Genomic DNA, 21,179 nt, shown 5'->3' with positions numbered 1-21,179 from the left:
CATGCAACTTTAGCCACCATTTGCAGAATCAGAGGCTTTCAGTCCTGCCAACAAGAGTGGAAAATAAATCCCTATTGAATAACCTAGACAGGGGATAGCTTTTGCTTTATCCGTTGCAGTGTGCTAATGCAGTAAAAGGTTGGGGAGGGGTTTTTGGTCTTTTTTTTATAAGAATTTTCATATGTCCTTTTTCTCTTTCAGGGCCCATGTCAGAAAGAACTTTACAAAGCAATGGATAAATTAGCCAAGCTTCAGCAAAAAACGGGTGATGAGACATACCGGTTTCACCTCCCTAACTGCAGCAGAAATGGATTTTATCACAGCAAGCAGGTAACGTGTACTGCTTATTGTAATGACCGTTGTTATTATTAACCAGTTACATTTATCTAGGAAAACAGTTATTGATTGGACCATGATTAATTTTGTAGCAAACTCTACATTTTCCAGAATCATTTTGGGTTGTAGGAATGACATAAAAAGTCACTGGAATTTTGGAGCACAAGAAGAGTGTTTTTAATAGATATGTGGTAAATGCCGACAGCTGACCTCCATGGCTTCCAGCATCTGTTCCCGCGGGTCCCTCACACTTCTGTAAATCTGATTCTTTGCTTCAGCTCGAGTCCTTTTTTTTTTCTCCTTTTTTCACTATCCCTTTCCCACCTCCTCCCCCATCCTCTACATGCATGCAACAGTGGAAAGTCAGTGAGAGGGAGGTCCAGTGAAAGAATGGCAGCAGCATCTTGGTGCCCCTTCAGTGCTTTGAGGGAAGAGACATTTTGGTAGGGATGCAGCAGATAAAAGGTAGTAGAGTCTCTTTTTGTAATAAAGTTTGTATCTTTGTTTTGCTTTTGTTTTTAATTCAGCTATATATGCCCCATTTCTCCTCCTTGGAATCTGCTCTGGGCTGCTTCAGCTTTCTGCTGCCGTCTCCTCTCTTCACCCTCCCCCTCCCCCTACTTCAGGTCACCTTATTTGGCAGCATCCTGTTCTCTTCCCTTTGCTTCCCTTTTAGGCTCCTAGCCACCCTTCTCTTGCTCTCTCTGTTTGCTCCTTCAGTCTGCATTCCTGGCTTCTAGCAGCCTGTACACGAACTGCTTCCTGTATGTCTAGCAATACTCAGGAATCTGCCTAGTGATACATATTTTAAAGACAAATCCAAGTTGAAAGCTCAACAGTAAATGTTAAAACTGGCTTACGTGGAAGTAGGTGTATTTTAAAATTGCTGCTTTGCTCTGAGAGATGGTGCCTGTGTCTTGTAATTTGGTTTCTTTTTTAAATTGGACGCAGTAGCATTATAGACAAGAGCAAATAAAGGGACCCTTTTACTAAAGCACAAGCACATGCTCACCACAGTAAACAAAGTGCACTGAAGTCATTTTGCACCTTGTGTGCACTTCCCACCCTCTAAAAAAAAAATTAAACTTTTGGAGGTTGGAGGTTGGAGGGCAGAGTAGGAGTGTTCTGGACTAATCGGCACAGCTACATTGCCACGCACCAACCGATTACCGCGGGTTTAGTGCTTGAGTCTTTGCTGCCTACAAAATGTGTGGTGGTAGGGGGATCGTGTTAAATTGCCACGTGCTAAAGGGGGAAAATTAGCACATAGCCATTAATACAGAAAATAGGTCATGGCCTCAGTGTGCGGGAAAGACCTGTGTAAGGGTGTGCTGAGGCCACCTTTTACCACAGTTTGATGAAAGCACCCCAAGACTAAATTGGCCATTCTCATTCTGCTTTTTTTGCTGTGTGTAGAGGATGGGTGCTTGAAGGATTGCTTCCTGTCCAGTTCTATTTTGTCTAAATATTTGGTTGTTCTCTACCATTTTTAATCACATCCTGGTTCTCCCCCACTAATATGCCTTTTTTCAAAAGCACTACAGTCCTTTAGGGACCCTCCTACTAAGGTTAGTGTGTGCTAACGGAATTATCAGGCACTTAGGGCTAGATTCACTAAGCAAACCGATCGTGTACCGATCGGTTTGCAACCAGATTTTACTCCGGACCGATTCACTTACCGCTCTGCCGATCTGATCCATGCATGCAAAGTAGGCAGGGACCCGATTCACTAAAGAAATCTTGCAAACCGACTGGGCTGGCCAATCAACACAAGAAGCGACTCATGGGGACCAGTTGCAAATATCCTCCAGCTCCATTGCCGCCCTGCTCTCTGTACGCTCTGCTCTGTGCTGCCCTGACAATATTTATTTCTCTGCCCCAAATCTCTCCTGCCCTTCCCCGCACTGCGAGCCCATGGTTTTCACCTGCGGGTTAAAAACCATGGGCTCGCTGGTCTAGTAAAACTAAAAAAAAATAAAAAGTCATGGGTCTTAGACGTATGCGCAGACCATATACACTAGCGATCTGTGCGGTCGGAGGGGGACGTTCCTCCGATCGCCCTCATTTAAATTTTTTTGTTTTGGGAATTCGTCGGGCCTGCATGGATCGCCACGCAATTGAGGTTAGTGAATCTAGCCCTTAATGCCAAGAAGCCCATAGATTATAAAACAGGCTTCTTATCATTTAGTTCACACTAAGCTGTTAGTTAAAGAGCTACCAAAATTAATTCAATTGTTGTCACATTTATTAGTCAGTTCTCTCCCATTGCCAATCTACTAGCTTCAAATCTAGTTAGTTGCTGAGGAGTTGGAGCTAGCTGGACTAAACCCAGCAATCCAACAATCTGCAGTGTTACTAAGTCATAGAAACATGATGGCAGATAAAGGCCAAATAGCCCATCTAGTCTGTCATTCCGCAGCATCCACTATGTCCTCAACTCTAAGAGATCCCACTTGCCTGTCCCAGGATTTCTTGAATTCAGACACAGTCTTTGTCTCCACCACCTTTACCGAGAGACTGTTCCACACCTCTATCACCCTTTCTGCAAAAAAGTATTTCCTTAGATTACACCGGAACCTATCACCTCTTAACTTCATCCTATGCCCACTCATTCCAGAGCTTCCTTTCTAATGAAAGAGACTTGACTCGTGCACATTTTTATCACATACATATTTAAACGTCTCTGGAGGAAAGGCTGGAGAGGGGAGATATGACAAAGTATACATGTTGAGATCTTTAAGTCTGTCCCCATACGCCTTATGACGAAGACCACGCACCATTTTAACCAGTCAACAATTTCTAGTCCAGTTCACTATCTTTTAGACCCACCTGTTACCCCAGCCTGTTTAGTTTATCGACAAGCCTCCCATGAAGCACGATCCAGCACATGCCCCTTAGTCTAATTCTCTAGTCATCCTCAGGGTAGTAAAACATCTTTTGGGTTGAATGGGTACAAACACATTTCTGGCTCTGCTCTTAAACTGTCTGTTAATTATGCTATGTTGTACAAAATATTGGTTGGGCCAGAGCCCAAGTAGCCCACCTCATTCTGTGCCTACGAGTCAGCCAGTTGACTAAATCATTCATAATTGTTTGGCCATGATCTGCCTTTAGTTAAACCACATTGTGTTGCATCTTGCAACTCATTGAATTCTAGAAAAGTTCTCTGTGCTTTAGTAATATTTCCATTCCTTTAGAAGGTGTAAGGATTTCCAAATGTCTTTCTGTTGGAAGTGGGCAAAATAAATGCATATCCTTTTACATGATCCTCTTAAGCACTCAGCGTGGGTCCCAGGGGTCCATTGACTGAGTGTGACTGCACTGTTGATGCTACAAGTAAGAGAGGTTAGAAGTGTGGTGCCAAAACCTAACACAACCTGGATTAAGCAGGAGAAAGGTGCAAAGCCAAAAGGAAGCAACTTTGAAAGCAGAGCTGGAGTAATGATGCCCTCTGGTGGCCATCATCTGAAATCTCTGCAGCTCACTGCAACCCTCTTTGTGGGCAGTGTGCAACTGATAATCAATAAGGAAATTCTATAATAGGATGCTTATTTATAAACACATTATCCCCCAAATTCTATAAATGGCACTAATTGGGCACGCTGATATAGAATAGGACCAGATACATACCTAGCATACTTAACTAATTGGCATTAATAACATAAGAATAGCCTTACTGGGTCAGACCAGTGGTCCATCTAGCTCAGTAGCTCATCTTCACAGTGGCCAATACAGGTCACTAGTACCTGGCAAAAACCCAAATAGTAGCAACATTCTATGCTACTGATTCAGGGCAAGCAGTGACTTCCCCCCATGTCTGTCTCAATAACAAACTATGAACTTTTCCTCCAGGAAACTGTCCAAACTTTTCTTAAAACCAGCTACGTTAACCACTCTTACTACATCCTCTGGCAATAGCTTAACTATTCTCTTGAGTGAAAAAATATTTCCTCCTATTGGTTTTAAAAGTATTTCCCTGTAACTTCATCGAGTGTCCTCTAGTCTTTGTAATTTTTGACGGAGTGAAAAATCGATCCACTTATACCGTTCTACTTCACTCAGGATTTTGTAGACTTCAGTCATATCTCCCCTCAGCCATCTCTTTTCCAAGCTGAAGAGCCCTAACTGTTTTAGTCTTTGCTCATATGAGAGGAGTTCCATCCCCATTATCATTTTGGTCTCTCTTCTTTGAGCCTTTTCTAGTGCCGCTATATCTTTCTAGAGATAAGGAGACCAGAATTGAATGCAGTACTCCAGGTGAGGTCGCACCATGGAGCGATACAGAAGCATTATAACATTCTGTCTCGTCCACCTCTTCCGGGAGACTGTTCCACGCATCTACCACCCTTTCTGTAAAAAAAAGTATTTCCTTAGATTACTCCTGAGCCATCTTAGATTACTCCTGAGCCACTTATGAGCTTGTTAAAGCTCATAAGTGAAGCCATTAAGATCGTTTGGGCAATTAAGGTAGACTCCTCTTACAGAATCTGGCCCTATGTGCCTAAAGGAAAAATCTTTTGAGTATGAATCACAGAATCAGAGAAAGGATGGGGACCTCAGTAGGAGGTCATTTGATTTATCACATTACCTCCTACCAGGATCCACAGGGTGTGCCTAATCCAAGACATATTTATCTGGCCTGCTGATATGGACTTCCACTGAGGTTTAGAAAATGGAAAAAAAACTACAAAAATAAAGTAGGAAAGCAAGGGGGATCTTCTTGGTTAAACTTTTCCACAAAGTTCTTGACCATCCTCCCTGGAATTAACATCTTCTTAATGCTCAGTATATGGCCAACATTAGAGGGTGGCAAACAGGGTTATTGCCTTGGACCCCTGTGTCACAGGGGAGCCTCATACTGAAGAATGCATAGAGGGGCATCTAAGGGACATCTAAGTCCATTTACGTCCAACTAGCAAATCATCCAAAGTAAAAAACATCTTAAGACACATTTTCGAAAAATACGTCCAACTTTTTTTCGTTTCGAAAATCGTCTAATTATACGTCCTGCCGATCTGATCGTCCATCTTTATACCACATTTTCGTCCAACTTTGCGTCCAAGTCCAAAATGCCTAGAACAAGCCCTGTTGGACGTGGGAGGGGTCTGCAAAGTGATGGACTGCACACCCAGACATAGCACCTAAATGTATTCCTTACAGGGCACTGCTGTGAACTTCACAAAAGGGGTGCCATGTCTTCTCCCTACAGCTCCCTTATAGGTTATGGTGAGCCCCCAAACCACCTCCAGAATCCCCTAGACCCACTTATCTACCACCCCAATACCCCTTATGGCTGCAGGAGCCACTTATATGTCAGTAAAAAAGGGTTTTGGGGGTGTATAGGGGAGTGCACATGTTTAAGTATCAATGCAGTGATTACAGGGGCTTATGGGCATGGGTCTTCCTCTCTATGGGTCCCTAACCCACCCCCAAGATGACTTAAGCTGCCTCTGTGCTGGACAACTAGGCTTTCCTATGCCCGGCTGCCAGGTGATGATGGTCTGGAGGCTAAATTTTAAAAGTGTGATTAATATTTTTATGGGAATGGGGTGGGGGTCGGTGATCACTGGGATAGTGTGTGGGGGTCTGTGTTATGTGTTTTCTGTGCTTATCTGGTGAGTTTAGGTGGGTTTTTGTTTTACATAGTCTAAGTCACAACGTCCAAGTTCCGTCAATCGTGGGCTGTATAACATTTGGTTATACATGCTGTACGACTAAGTCTAAGCCGGCCCACATCCCGCCCATCTCCCATCCTTGACACTCCTCCCGAAACGCCCCATTTAGCTTTGGTCGTTCAGCGGCACTATGAAGGCCTAGATTGTTTAGAAATGCGTCCAAAACCCATTTTTAGTATCGGCACTTGGACGTTTTTGAGAAATGTTCGTCCAAGTGCAGACTTAGGCTGGTTTTTGGACGTATTTCTCTTTTGATTATGAGCCCCATAGCTTGCAGGCACAATTTGAGGCCTGCTTTCCAGTTTCTACCCTGAGCTCCTGAATGTCTAACATCAGTTGTGGGCCAAAATTGAGTACCTATGCGTTCTTAAGCATGCAGTGTTCAATCCAGGCAAATACAAAAAAAACGTGTCCCTTTGTCACATGCACCTATTCACAGTTTGTCTTGTCTCTTTTCATTAAGTGTGAAGCATCTTTAGATGGAGAGCGTGGCCAATGCTGGTGCGTGTATCCATTAAATGGGACAAGGATACCTGGATCACCTGAGCTGAGAGGAGACATTGATTGTCAGCAGTACCTGACTGCGCAGGAATAAGACGGAGATACCCATGGAAATTCTTGATCGCAGGCTCATATAGAGGAGATGAACTTATGAACTGCTCAAATACAAGAGATATGTACACTATCTAATAATGTAATATTGAATTATTTATTTTACAGTAAGTTTATTTTCTTTGGTGTGTGTGTGTTAGAATTTGTATATTATATTTTCTATACGTTTATCTTTTTATGTAAATTCTTAATTTAAAGGGTCTAAAAAGTATACAGATGTTGTTTTTAGACAACAAAATGTCTGCATAAATTTCATTAAAGCACTCTGCATAGCTTTGTTGTAAGCCTATGTATTTATGGTTTGAGGATATAATGATAAATCATTTTGAAATAGTTCTGATTGTAAAGCCTCAACATGTCGGGCACTGTATTTTCACAGTTGTTTTGTTTTTTAAATCACTATATCGGTTTGTATACTGTAAATACCTTCATGCTTAACCTTTCCATTGTTAATCTGTTTCTTTAAAAAAGACCTTCGTCATTTTTAGATTCGGCAGTACAAGCTTGATAGCGTCCAGGTGCACCAAGTATAAGAATGCCTTACAGACTCTGGGTGAGAGTTTTGATCATCCCAGCTTGTCACAATACATTTCGATTTCTGCAACCAACAAATGTCTTAAAAAAAGAAGAAGAAATGTTTAGTTGAAGGTCTTGCATGCTTCATAGGCTTTTCTGCTCCTATCAAACTTGGTATGTTAACATTGGTTTATTGTAACTCTTCCAATCACAAAAGACTCAATACTGAAGTGGCGGCCGAATTTAGGTGCTGATAAAAATGAACACTACACACGCTATAAATAGCGCTCAGAGTTGGGTGCCATTTATAGAATAGCATTTGGCGCTGGGATCTGTGCCCAATTTTGGGTGTGAGAATTTACACCAACTAAAACCTAGTGTAAATTTGCATGCCTGAATTTGGCATGGGTCCTGCCACTCTTCTTCTAACACTGCACGCAAATTACGGGAATGCCCCTGATCCGCCCATGTCCTTCCATAGCCGTGTCCCCTTTTCAGATCCATGAATAAAATTTACACGTGGATCCTGGGGGTCCTTTTATCAAGCTGCGGTAGGGGTTTAACGTGCGTAATGCCGCACTAGCCGCTAACGCCTGCATTGAGCAGGCGTTAGTTTTTTAGCCGGCCACGGGGGTTAGTGCGTGATGAAATGTCCGACGCGCTAACCCCACTAGCGCGGCTTGATAAAAGGACCCCCTGGTGCCTAAAGATGTGCATGCAAATTATTATTTTTTTTTTAATCTTTATTAATTTTCCAAAACTAATACAAAGTGCCAAGATTTATACAAGCATTAATAATCAAAATAAGCACAATGCAGAAGATAAATATTCCTCCCATCCCTTCCAACACATTTGATCAAAGAATAAACCAAAGAGATATCCCCCCCCCCCCCACCCTGTCCTGGATGTGTATGGAAATAAATTAAAAGATAACTATAATGAAGTAATGAAAGGTGTCAACGGGCCCCAAACTAGTTTAAATAAATTACTATGCCCCAACATGTCAGCATTCATCTTCTCATATCTATAGCACAAACCTATGTGCATGCAAATTTTAGCTAATGCCAATTAGCGCCGATAGTTGATTATGAGCAATCAATTGTCGACACTGATTGGCTCATTTAGCAATTAAATTACACATGCAATTTTGAGTGCTGCATACAGAATTAGGGTATTAATGTATTCAGGGATTTCTCTGCAGGCACATCTCTTTTGTTTTCTTTTTCCTTCTGATTTTTTTATATAACAAGCATCCAGCTAGCATTAAAAAAAAATAAAAAAATTATACATCCTGTCTTATATAAGTAAATACATAAAACCAAATTTTTTTTTTTACCTCACATTAAAACCTCTGCTAGCTCTGTGCTGCTCTGCTTACAGACACTAATCACATTTCATCATGGATTGTTCTGGGAGCATATTGCTGTTAACTAAGGGCCCCTTTTACAAAGCCGCAGTAAATGCACCCAAGCACATAGGAATTGAACGGGCTTCGGTGCATTTATTTATTTAAAACATTTCTAATCCGCCTTTATCCAAGATGGCTCACGGTATCGCATCCACAATTCAGATTTGAATATCTTAAAACGTCACAATACATCAGTAAAAATCATAAGATTATATTATCTGAACCTATAGATTACCTCTCAGCCATTCATCTACTACCATTATTTCACAATAAAGCAAAACGGATCTAATTAGTTGCAAAAGAAGACAACATTTGGAAGATAGAATAGTAATTTTAAAAAGCAGGATATTAGCTTTAAAAAGCCTGCACAAACATTAGATTTTTACAAAATTGTAAGATTCCAGTCAATGCATTCCACATAAATGGTTCAGCTGTAAAAAAAACATGAACTCTTGGTTCATACGTATCGTAAATATTCCTCTTTGTTGTGTCTAATAACCAACAATTCTGTGACCTCAGCGTCCTTGGCAGAGCATATAGAATTAGGCATTTTGCCAGAAAAGTTGACAGAATGTCAAAAAAAAAAACCACCTTGTTGGACAAGTTTTAAAACTTTGAATTGGATACGAAACAATATTGGCGACCCATGCAATCTTTTTAAAATAGGTGTAATGTGTTCATATCGAGATACTCCAACCAATAGCCGAAGGAGGCGGTATTGGTACCGCCGATTTGTAGGGACCCTAAGGGGAACTTTTACTAAGATGCATTAGCTATTCTAGCGTGCGCTAAAAGCTAACGCGTCCGTAGGATATAATGGATATGTTAGCGTTTAGTGTGCGCTAAAACGGCTAACGCGCCTAAGTGTAATAAAAGTGCATGCTTCCCCTCCCCACCCCCCCGACCGGGCTAATTTAGCAACCACATAGAATTCTGCTTAGTTCTAAGAGGGTTCCATTAGTTCAATCTTTCTACATTTTTGCCACAGTGCAAGGAAGATTTTAAAAGTTTAGATCTAAGCACTTTCTTGTTTTAATGGCATTTTGCATTTTTAGTCTATCTAGACAGATTTAGGGCTCCTTTTACAAAGGTGCGCTAGCGTTTTTAGCGCATGCATCGGCCAAAAAATGATCGCCTGCTTAAAAGGAGGTGGTAGCGGCTAGCCTGTGCGGCAGTTTAGCGCCCACTAAGCACACCTTTGTAGAAGGAGCCCTTAGTCAATACGCCTGGCTTTGGTTATAGTAAATGTTCTTCCTTAAAACTTACTGGTAGGGACTATTTGTAGCAGCAAAACCTGAATTCTGTCACTCTGATCCGTTTTTGGAAACAGCTAGTATCTCTAATGGTTAACGGCTGTTTTGGGGACTGGGCTGACTTTTATTAAGCATATAGTAATTAGTTAGATATATAGCCTTTTAAAACACTCATCGGAATGTGGAATCCAGTTGCAAGGCTCCGAATGAACACTTGAGTTCTATTTGGCACCACTTTTCCTTTGACAACTTTCTTTTAAAAAAATTTAAACGAATATTACAGCCCTTCCGCAAGAGAATCGACTCATAATGCAAACAACTTAACACAATTGCGCTCCATGGTTCTACCATATGCTGACGGGCCCAAATGGCCAACCGTTGAAAGAAAGAGTGTGATTCAGCCTCTCACCTAAGATCAAGCGCAAAGTTTAAGCCCTGAGCTGAGAACAGTCCATCCTTGGCCTTTTGGCTAAGATTTAGAATCTAGACAATATGAGGTGGGGGAGCATTGATGGCCTTGCCACCAGAACCCCACCGTGGACACAAAACTATTTGGACACTGGCCAGACTGGGAGGATGGAACTTTCTAAACCTTTCAAAAAGGTTTTAAAGTTGAGATGCTGAAACAATTTTCTAGTTCTCGTTATTGCTTAGTACTCTCTGAAGCATGAGTTTTCCGCCCTCACAAATTCACCTTGCAATCATTCCATTGTAAAAATGATTTGGATCTTTGCAAAACAGCTCCTCCCCCCCCTTTTTTTTTTTTTAACAAACAATAGTGTTTTTTTAGCGCAGGCTGACACTTATAGAGTTCCTATGAGCATCGGAAGCAGCGCAGAGCATTCAATGTGCTGGCCTGTGCTAAAAACCACTATCACGGTTTTGTAAAAGGGCATATTTAAGAGAGAGAGAAAAAAGATTTGCATTGAGAAACTGAAAAGGGTTAACTTTTTCAACAGCCTTCACTAACAAAAAATATCAGTCTGGGTTATAGAATAAAATTTTGTGAGAGAGAGAAAAAAAAAAAATGAACCTGATTAGTCCAAGCAACCCTTCTGATGCCAGTTACCTATGCAGCAAAATATTAGACTTTAATACAGCCTTATCTTTGCTATCTATTCTTCACACAGCCACACTCTCCTTATGCTCCCCTTTTCCAAAGCTGCAGTAGTCCTAACACATGCGGGCTAGATTCACTAAGCTTTGTGAGCCTTCTCCAACTCCGACCCGCTCTACTAACCTTCTGGCCGATCTGATCTGCATATGCAAATGAGGGGCAATGACATGCAAAGTAGGAAGGCAACGATTCACTAAACCAACAAAGGAACACCGATTGGGCTGGCCAATCCAAAAAGAAACGACTGCTGAGGACCAGTCGCTCACGTCCTTGTCTGCACTCTGCTGCCCTGAAATCCCAGTCTGAAAACAAAATGAAACTAATTTTAAAACATCTCCCTTGTGCAAAAAGCACAAGAAGGCACGCTCTGATGACTCTCCTGCTCTCTGCCGCCCTTCCTTGCAGTGCGAGCCCGTGGTTTTAACCTGTGGGTTAAAAGCGTGTTCTGTTCCTGGCTGCATATAGCTCTGGCTAAAGCATGTTCTGTTCCATTAAAGCCCCCCACCCCTTGTTTTGACCTCGCATGTATGGAGAAGATGGTCTGCGCATGTGTCAGGATCGCTCTGCAGCGATTCGTGGGTCGCTGTGAGGTGTGCCTCTGATCAAATTAATTTGCATGATGACTCATAGTGAATCGGTCGCCTGGGAAAACTCATCCACGGTTTGCCCACGGATCGGATCGGATCAGTGAGTTTAGTGAATCTAGGCCACAGTCCTAACACCTGCGGTAGTCCTAACACATTTGCCGCATGGGAATTGCTACCGCGGCTTTGTAAAAGAGGTCCTAAATTAATTCTTCTTTTGTATCGTGCTTCAAGGTAGATGTAGAACGGTAAAGACTAGACATGTGCGTCTTGGAGCAACACAAACTCGTTGAGACTGACAAAAAAGGCTTCAGGCTACCAGAGGGAAATAATGAAAGAAAAACTAGGTAATTATCAGATTTTAGGTCTGAACTGATAACATCACTGATGCAAAAAAGAAAAAAAAACCCACCTAAAATAATCTTGCTTCTCCTAGAACACTCTCGCTCTTCCACTTGGCTGCTTTGTTTCCTCCATTCTGGTTTTGTACCTTTTCTGCATTGCCACTCCTCAGCTACACAAATATGCATATTTGGTTCAGTTGTAAAAGGTATTCAGGAATAGTGCCTGGGCCATGAAAACACCAAATGCCACTTTTTTTTTTGTATACCTTTAAACCCTAATTAGATGGAAAATATATCCCTATATTTACAAGTTATAAACACCTAAAAATAGAATCCTTAATTATAACTAAACTGGTCTATGTGCAGCCATCTGACTAGGAAGGACTTTCATTCATTTTTAAGGCACTCAGGATTTTTCTCATAAAAATAGAGGTCGCCTTCTGTGAATACGGGGTGGTTTAATTCATATGGGGGGAGGAGTGCAACGAGAAATGATGCCTTGAATGCTCTGCAAACCCTTTCCTTCAATATAGGCCTTAGTTCTCTTCGTGTGGCCATGAAATGTACTCTCACCAGTGCAGAATGTACTAACAACTAATTAATTCTGTGGTCTGGTATCCATGTAGACCGTCTGCCCATGTGCACAAACTGCCACCATTGTGCCCTGAAGGGTAGGTTGGCCAGAGGGAGGAGGGACCCGAGTGTGTACAAGGCATAAAGAACTAAGTGACAAGAAAAGTCCTTTAAAAAGAAAACAAACTTTTTTTTTGTTAACTAGACACAGAGATAATAGAGCTACAGCAGAAAGCTTTAGCTTGTCATGTGTGCAAAAAGACTGAATCAGTCCAGGGGTCTTAAAAATACTATATATGAAGGAAAGTGCTTTGAGAAGTAGAAGTGTCTTTGTTTTCTCTGAGGATTTAATTCATGATTTATGTTTTTACTGGAGGTAAAATCGATCCTGTGAATTTGTACTACTTTTAAAACATTGAAATGCACTGTATAATGCTGAAATATTTTATAAACCACATGGCTGTCGGCCTCCGAATGGAAGTGAAGGGGAATGTTTGTAAAATGTACTAGGAAGAGTTTCCGTTTCCTCTTTTGAGGAAAAAGTTAAATTAAGATGGCAAACGTTGACTAGCATTCCTCCATCTCCTCCACTTTGCTGCTAAACATGTACTCGTACATTTTGTTTGTGTAAACCTAAGTTTCATGTTGATATGTGACATGCTGCTAATATGATTTTTTTTTTTTTTTTTACATTGTCCATATATATCTGTGCTGTGGAACAAATTAATCACAAGATGTTTTGCTTTGTGTTAAAATTCTGTTGCTGTTTAACTCCTTTGGCAATTTATAAATTTGCTGTGCTTCACAGTTGTGAGTGGCCTTTGATTTCTCTAATTAAAGATGCAAATTTTGCAGAGGTCTAGTTTTGCTTTTATTCAATCTTTTCAGAATACTTCTGTGTCTGCCTCAGCAGTTACTGTTCTAAGTACAGGTGGGTTGCCTGGTCTCACTTCGTTGGGATAACCAGGGAACGGTCAACACTCAAAATACCAGCAAATAACCCCTGACAGTTCAGCCAACCATGGGATAAAATAAATGTATCCTCTGTTTATAAGCAGAAAATAGTGAGGACAAAAGGATAATCCTTCCTTAGGAACACACAATCTTTATTGGAGAATCACATGAAATGGATTACAGCTCGGCTCGACATTACCAGTGTTTTGACACAAACAATAATGCGTCTTCATCAGGAGTTTACAAATTAAAATTTCTTAAAAATATGTATGTATAAATATGCAAAAATATATTGAATATAAAACATACCATTAATATAATACTGTACTCAGATCAAAAGACAAATACACAAACTCGTAACTAATGTCTATCTAAAACAGTGTGTTATAAGACAGAAACCATGAATAAACAAATTTAGATATTAATTTTATAAATTAGTTAATTATTATAGGATGCCTGTTTCTACAGCTGCCTAAGAAGCGACTGAGACACGCACACCGGTGTCCCATACAGAATTGTGTCTGCCCTAAGGGACAGATGCCCAAACCCGCCTAACCAGCCCGATTCTCTAACCAGCGCCCATGTCACAGGCGCCAATTACAGAATCACACCTGATACCTTCCCATCAGCTGTGGCAAGGGAACACCCGAACCTTCCCCCCAAACTTGGCCACTTACAGAGACAGCTAGACAAAGAGTAAAAAGTTAAGGAGGCTATGGTGGGAATCTTACAGGTGGCCAGCCAAGTCCTGAACCAAGTTCAAGTACAGCAAGGGCCAGAGGCTAGGCCTAGGCACCAGGAGACACTAGCTCACACAATTATAGAAGTGGCAAACCATATGGGAACCAAGTGAGTGGCCAGGAAGGATGCCCAGTTCCTTCTGCTGCCACCCCTGAATCTTCACTAGACACTCTCCACAGCAGGAAGGATGCCCAATTCCTCCCACTACAACACCCAAACCCCCTTTTGAAGTCCCCCGGCAGGAAGGATGCCCATTCCCTTCTGCCGTTGGCCCCATCAATCCCCCAGCACACTCCAACACCCCACCCGACACACCTCAACATTCCCCAACAAACGCTGACTCCCCAATATTCCCCAAACCACCCTGACACTCCCTCACACCCCAATATCCCCACTGACATCTCCCAACCCCCCTCCCGTACCTTTTGGAGATGGCTGGCAAGAGGGATGCCCACTCCCCTGGCCGGCAGGCCCACCTCTTCCAAAATGGTGGGCCTTCCCCTTCCCGGTGCATCCCAGAATGTCTAAGGCTCTGATTGACCCAGGTGCCTAAGGCCTCTCCCATGGGATGCACTAGGAGTGGTCTAAGATTCCGATTGGCCAGATACCAAAGGCCCCTCCCATGGAAAGTTTGAATAGAGAAGGAGGACACGATCTGCTTCCATAAATGGCTGAAAACAGTTCAATAAAAAATTGGGATAAAGGAAAAAGAAAAATTGTATGATTACTCCAAAGACCCCTGAGGCAGGCTAAGAGCCAAAACACTGACAGTGTCGGGTCTTTTTCATTTGGAATAAAAAAATATATGTCCCAGCTCTTTAAGCGTCTACACTCTTTATTGGGTGATATTTGGTTTGTTTTGTGTACTTGGACTTCCCTTTCTTTGTGTGTTGTACTGAAGAACTAGTGATCAACAATAGAGATATCCGCCTAGAACATAGGTTTTGAAAATAGCAAATTGGAAGGGTTTGATCAGAAAAATGTCCATCTGCTATTTTGTCACTTTTTGAATAATTTTCTTTTTTTGAAAATGAGCTCCAAAGTGACACAAATCAAGGTATAGGGGATTATGCTGCAGAAATGATGGAGTGATTGTGGGGTGAGGCAAACCAATTGCCTTTAGTCATCAGGCACAAGTTCTTACTGCATAGTACATACTGTTAACTCCAGTGGTTGAAAAAAAAAACCACCAACAACAACAACAACAACTGAAAGGAAAATATTTTTTCAGATTTGGTAAAGCTTTCATAAATGGGGCACATAATTGGACAATAAAAACTCTGGCTGACCCAGATGAAAATCTCCAAGGGTGAGACTTTGAAAGATTTGGACTACAGGGTTATCCAACACCAGAAGGAGGTTCAGATAAAGAGTGTGGTTGAAGAACCAGCTTAAGTATCCAGAAGAGAATGATGAAGAAGGAGCAAGTATAAAGAGCCAAGGCTCTGGCTCAAACTCGAGACATATTTCCATGGGTGACAGACTTACAGAGACAGCTAGACAAAGAGTAAAAAGTTAAGGAGGCTATGGTGGGAATCTTACAGGTGGCCAGCCAAGTCCTGAACCAAGTTAGAGTACAGCAAGGGCCAGAGGCTAGGCCTAGGCACCAGGAGACACTAGCTCACACAATTATAGAAGTGGCAAACCATATGGGAACCAAGTGAGTGGCCAAGAAAGCAAGAGTCACAGCGGCTAGAGCATGGTATACCCCATGTCCAGAAAAAATGCCAGTCCAGGGTCCCAGAGTTCTGGAAAACTGCCACTAGGAACACAGAAACCCTGACAGAGTTGCTGCAAGCCTATGAGAGGGTCACCATGAAGCAACTAGCGAACATTACTATGAAGTACTTAGATAATGGGGAAATCCATGAGCTTTGTGTTGGTGGTTCACCCAGAGCCTGTACAAGAGGTGTAGTGTAAAGAAGGGCAAGAAGCAGAGGCACAGGCTGCTAGCCCAGAGCTTACACCCTCTCAAGAATGTTAGAATCCAGAAAGCACCCAGAGGTGATACGGGGACAAAAATGCATCCCCGTCCCTGCAGTGAAGTGCATATTTCATCTGTGTGCCCGTCCCATCCCCACAGTCTTAATTTTCTTCCCTGTGTCTCCCTGCTTAAAGCAGAAACATGATTTTATGCAATTTTATGAGCCTAGGGCATTGCAAATAAACATTTTAAGCCTATATATATATATATCAGTGGCGTACCTAGGGTATGTGGCACCCGGGGCCCATCATTTTTTGACACCCCCCCCATGTAAAAAAATATTTTTTTGTAATGACCATGAAACGGAATAAATGGTCAGAATAGAAACAGGCAGTGAAAATTTTCTTATATTCCAAACATAACATAACATAAATTATGTCTGAATTGTCATGACATCAGAAGTACATATGGAGTAGTTGCAGGTGATGCTTGGGACAGTTCTGATTGTGTTAGTTCGGTTTTATGTGTTTTTTGAATAGAAGGGTTTTTATTTCTTTTTGAAGGTTTTGCAGTATGTAGTCGATGTCAATTGGTTGTAGGGTTGGGGATTGAGTGTTGCAGCTCGAATGGCTAGGAGGTTGTCGAACAGTTTTTTTCTTTTGACGTTTTTGGTTGGAGGGTGTGTGAATGGTGCGTGAGTTCTCCTATGTCTGTTTGAAGTGGATTGAATTATTTAGCTGAAGAAATTAGTTACCCCCTCATCCCACACACATTAATTCTCTTCCATTTTTGTTCCCATTATAAAAAACACTGATAAGTTCCCAGAAAAAAATACATTAAAATAAGAAGTGAAAACAAAGGCCCCTACAGATGAGAACATAACATAAGAATAGCCTAACTGGGTCAGACCAATGGTCCATCATGCCCAGTAGCCCATTCTCATGGTAGCCAATCCAGGATACTAATACCTGGTCAAAACCCAAAGAGTAGCAACATTCCATGCTACCGATCCAGGGCAAGCTGACACTTCCCCCATGTCTTAATAACAGATTATGGACTTTTCCTCCAGGAATTTGTCCAAATCTTTCTTAAAACCAGCTACACTATCTGCTTTTACCATAACTTCTGGCCACTTCATTTTTAAGTTTAGATCTTTCCTTTCAAACAGAGACCTTGCTAGATGTCAAATTCAGCACAAGGTAACTTCACATGGACTTAGCTGTGCAGGAAATGTGAATCTCCTCATACACCCACCATATAGTGCAAAAATGTGCAAAGGTCTGTTTTTTTCTTTCGATCACTACATAGCCTAATGCCACACAAGCAGCGCTGTTACAAACATATTCTGTAGGTCAATGCTAAGGATAATAAAGTTTCCTTCCTTGGACCAGAAGGAGATACTGATAAACCACTGGAAGAGATCCCAACACAACACCCAAAGACCCACTCAGTGTGTGAACCAATTGAGTGGAGTGGACTAACTGGGGGGTGGAAATGGGCCCGGAGTTTGCTCAGCAGAATTTCCCAGACCACCTCTTCCTCTCAACACATTGACACGCTGCCACCACCACCACTAGAAACACTTCACTGGGTAGGCCAGCTATGCTATAAACTTTATAAAACACATTATTATATTTTCTTATAAAGCACATATTTTAACTGAACTCTCTGACATCCTCAGCCTTTCCATTCACAAAAATAGAAGGAAGAAAAGTTCCCATTTCCTGCTGTTTCATGTCCCCGGCCTATACAATATTTTTTTTCTGCAGACCCTTCAAAAGTCTGACCAAATCCTCGTTTCACTTAAGAACATAAGAACATAAGAACATAAGCAGTGCCTCCGCTGGGTCAGACCTCAGGTCCATCCTGCCCAGCAGTCCGCTCCCGCGGCGGCCCGAACAGGTCACGGCCTGTCTGAGACACCAGAAGGGGCCCCCTTGCCACCTTGGTTTCCCATTGAGTTTTATCTTCCCATCGAAGTCCTAACCCTCCGGTCTTGCACATGCACGACCTGGTCGGATTTCTATACTTATTACTTGGTTTGCTTTCTATACCTGTGTTACATCCCAGCACCTCTCTCAGTATCCCACGATCCCCCTACCCCTCAGGAATCCGTCCAATCCTTGTTTGAATCCCTGTACCGTACTCTGCCTGATCACTTCCTCCGGTAGCGCATTCCAAGTGTCCACGACCCTTTGGGTGAAGAAAAACTTCCTTGCATTTGTTCTGAACCTATCTCCCTTCAGTTTCTCCGAATGCCCCCTCGTGCCTGTTGACCCCTTCAGCTTGAAGAATCTGTCCCTATCCACCCTCTCTATGCCCCTCATGATCTTGAAGGTCTCTATCATATCTCCCCTGAGCCTCCTTTTTTCCAGAGAGAAGAGCCCCAGCCTATCCAACCTCTCGGCATATGGGCAGTGTTCCAGCCCTCTTACCAGTTTCGTTGCTCTCCTTTGGACTCTCTCAAGCACCGCCATGTCCTTCTTGAGGTACGGCGACCAATATTGAACGCAGTATTCCAGATGTGGACGCACCATAGCTCTATACAATGGCATGATGACTTCCCGAGTCCTGGTTGTTATGCCCCTCTTTATGATGCCCAGCATTCTGTTGGCTTTTTTCGAGGCTGCTGCGCACTGTGCAGATGGCTTCAGTGATGCATCTACCAGCACACCCAAGTCTCTCTCAAGACTGCTGTCTCCCAATAATGCCCCCCCCAATTTGTATTTGAACAGCGGGTTCTTTTTACCTATATGCATGACCTTGCATTTTTCCACGTTAAAGCGCATTTGCCATTTGTTTGCCCAGTCTTCCAGCTTGTCCAGGTCCCTTTGCAGGTCCTCACACTCCTCCCTAGACCTAACTCTGCCGCACAGTTTGGTATCGTCTGCAAATTTTATAACCTCGCACTTTGCCTCTTTTTCCAGGTCATTGATAAATATGTTGAAGAGTAACGGCCCCAGCACCGATCCCTGTGGCACACCGCTCGTGACTCCCCGCCAGTCAGAGTATTGTCCCTTTACTCCGACCCTCTGCAGTCTACCCGACAACCAGTGCTCGATCCATCTGTGCACATCCCCTCCCACCCCGTGGTTCCACAGTTTCCTAAGCAGCCTTTCATGTGGCACCTTGTCGAAAGCCTTTTGAAAATCAAGGTAAATGATGTCTATAGGTTCCCCATTGTCCACCCGACTGCTTATTCCCTCAAAGAAGTGCAGAAGGTTCGTTAAGCATGACCTTCCCTTACAGAATCCATGCTGGCTTGTTCTCATTAGGCCATATCTCTCGATATGCTCGCAAATACCATCCTTGATCATAGCTTCCACCATCTTCCCTATAATTGAAGTCAGGCTCACCGGGATGCCATCTCTCCCCAATCCCAGGTCCTAAAGTCTAAGACAGTAGCGCAAACTAATGCTGCCAGATTCAGGAAAAAAAATTTCGATTCAGCCTATTGAATTGGTTTTTCAATTCGATTTTCCTGCCCAGTTGGGTGATTTTTTTCAAAACTCCTGGTGGGTTTTATAGCTTTTTCACCCCCTTTGGCTTCTCCTAACCACACTGGCGCTGTGGTGTAAATAAAATAAAGAAACAAAAAGGACTTTTCCTCTCTCTGTTAAATCCTAGCTCACGTTTGCAGTCCAACACCAGCTCTGTCCGGATACACATTTCAAATCTGACATATTATAATCACAAAACAGAAAATAAAATTAATTTTTCTACCTTTTGTTGTCTGGTTATATTTCAGATCTTGTTGCTCCTTCTTTCTTCTTTCTGCGTGCTAACCATCCATCTGCCAACTCTGTCCTCCCTTTCCATTTCCCTTCCCTTCCCAGGAAGTCTGGTATCTTTCCTTTTTTTCATCTCCCTCCACAGATCCACCTTTTCTTAACTACCCTTTCATCCGGCATCTCTCCCTCCTTCCCCACCACCCCAGAGTCCACCATCTCTCCCTTTCTTTTCCCAATTACCCTCCTATCCAGTATCTCTAACCCTCCTCCACACCATCCCTTGTGTCCAATTTCTCTCCCTTTCAGTTTCTTCCCTCCCTAAATCCCATGGTCCATCATTTCTCTCCCTCTCCTCTATTTTCAGACCCATTATTTCTTCATCCCCCCCCCCCCCCAAAGTTTGGCATATGCACGTCTCTTTGAACACCCCCTTCCCTCCGTGTACTTCTAAACCAGGGTCCCCCCCAAAGGCCTGTCCCCCCTTAAAGGTCTGCCTGTCCCCCCTTGTAGGCCTGCACCCCCCTTGAAGGCCTGTCCCACCCCCTTGTAGGCCTGTCCCCCCCTTGAAGGCCTGTCCCCCCTTGAAGGTCTGCACCCCCCCAAAGGCCTGCACCCCCCAAAGGCCTGTCCCCCCCTTGAGGCCTGTCCCACCCCCTTGTAGGCCTGTCCCCCCTTGTAGGCCTGTCCCCCCCTTGAAGGCCTGCCTGCCTGTCCCCCCCCTTGAAGGCCTGTCCCCCCCTTGAAGGCCTGCACCCCCCCTGAAGGCCTGTCCCACCCCCTTGTAGACCTGTCCCCCCTTGTAGACCTGTCCCCCCTTGAAGGCCTGCCTGCCCCCCCCCTTGAAGGCCTGTCCCTCCCCCTTGAAGGTCTGCACACCCACCCGAAGGCCTTCCCCCCCCCTTGAAGGCCTGCCTGCCTGTCACCCCCCTCCCCCTTGAATGCCTGCCTGCCTGCCCACCCGCCCCACCCTGAAGGACCGCTCGCCCCCCTGGCCTCCCCGCACCACCTATGAAGCAGCACTACCTATGCTCCCGGCCTTGCCGTTCAGTCCCCACCACCCCCGAAGGACTGCTCGCCCCACTGACCTTCCTGCACCACCTATGAAGCAGCCGCAGCAGGATCGCGACGTCAGCTATCCCTGCGCTGCTTAGGCGCTGCTTCCTGTGCCGCGTTCCCGCCCCTCCTCTGACGTCAGAGGAGGGGCGGGACCGCGGCGCAGGAAGCAGCGCCCAAGCAGCTCAGGGATAGCTGACCTCGCGATCCTGCTGCTTGCTGCTTCATAGGTGGTGCAGGAAGGTCAGTGGGGCGAGCGGTCCTTCGGGGGTGTGGGGGGACTGAACGGCAAGGCCGGGAGCACCCCTTCAGGGCTGGCACCCGGGGCGGACCGCCCCTCCCGCCCCCCCCTTGGTAC

At 43.7% G+C, this 21,179-nt stretch overlaps 1 protein-coding gene across 1 annotated transcript in view; it reads left to right on the top strand.

The window, feature by feature from the left end:
• IGFBP1 (insulin like growth factor binding protein 1) overlaps positions 1–6,907 on the top strand; it is a 29,234-nt gene extending 22,327 nt beyond the window's left edge. The window contains exons 3-4 of the mRNA XM_033930385.1: positions 202–330; positions 6,475–6,907. Coding sequence (XP_033786276.1) covers positions 202–330; positions 6,475–6,606 — 261 coding nt within the window. The 3' untranslated portion in view covers positions 6,607–6,907. The remainder of the gene's footprint in view (positions 1–201; positions 331–6,474) is intronic.
• The last annotated feature ends 14,272 nt before the right edge of the window (positions 6,908–21,179 follow it).

Source organism: Geotrypetes seraphini, chromosome 2, assembly GCF_902459505.1.
Source record: "Geotrypetes seraphini chromosome 2, aGeoSer1.1, whole genome shotgun sequence".
NCBI lineage: Eukaryota > Metazoa > Chordata > Amphibia > Gymnophiona > Dermophiidae > Geotrypetes > Geotrypetes seraphini.
Note: the sequence above shows the minus strand (reverse complement) of the source record. Positions and strands in the feature narration are given on the sequence as shown.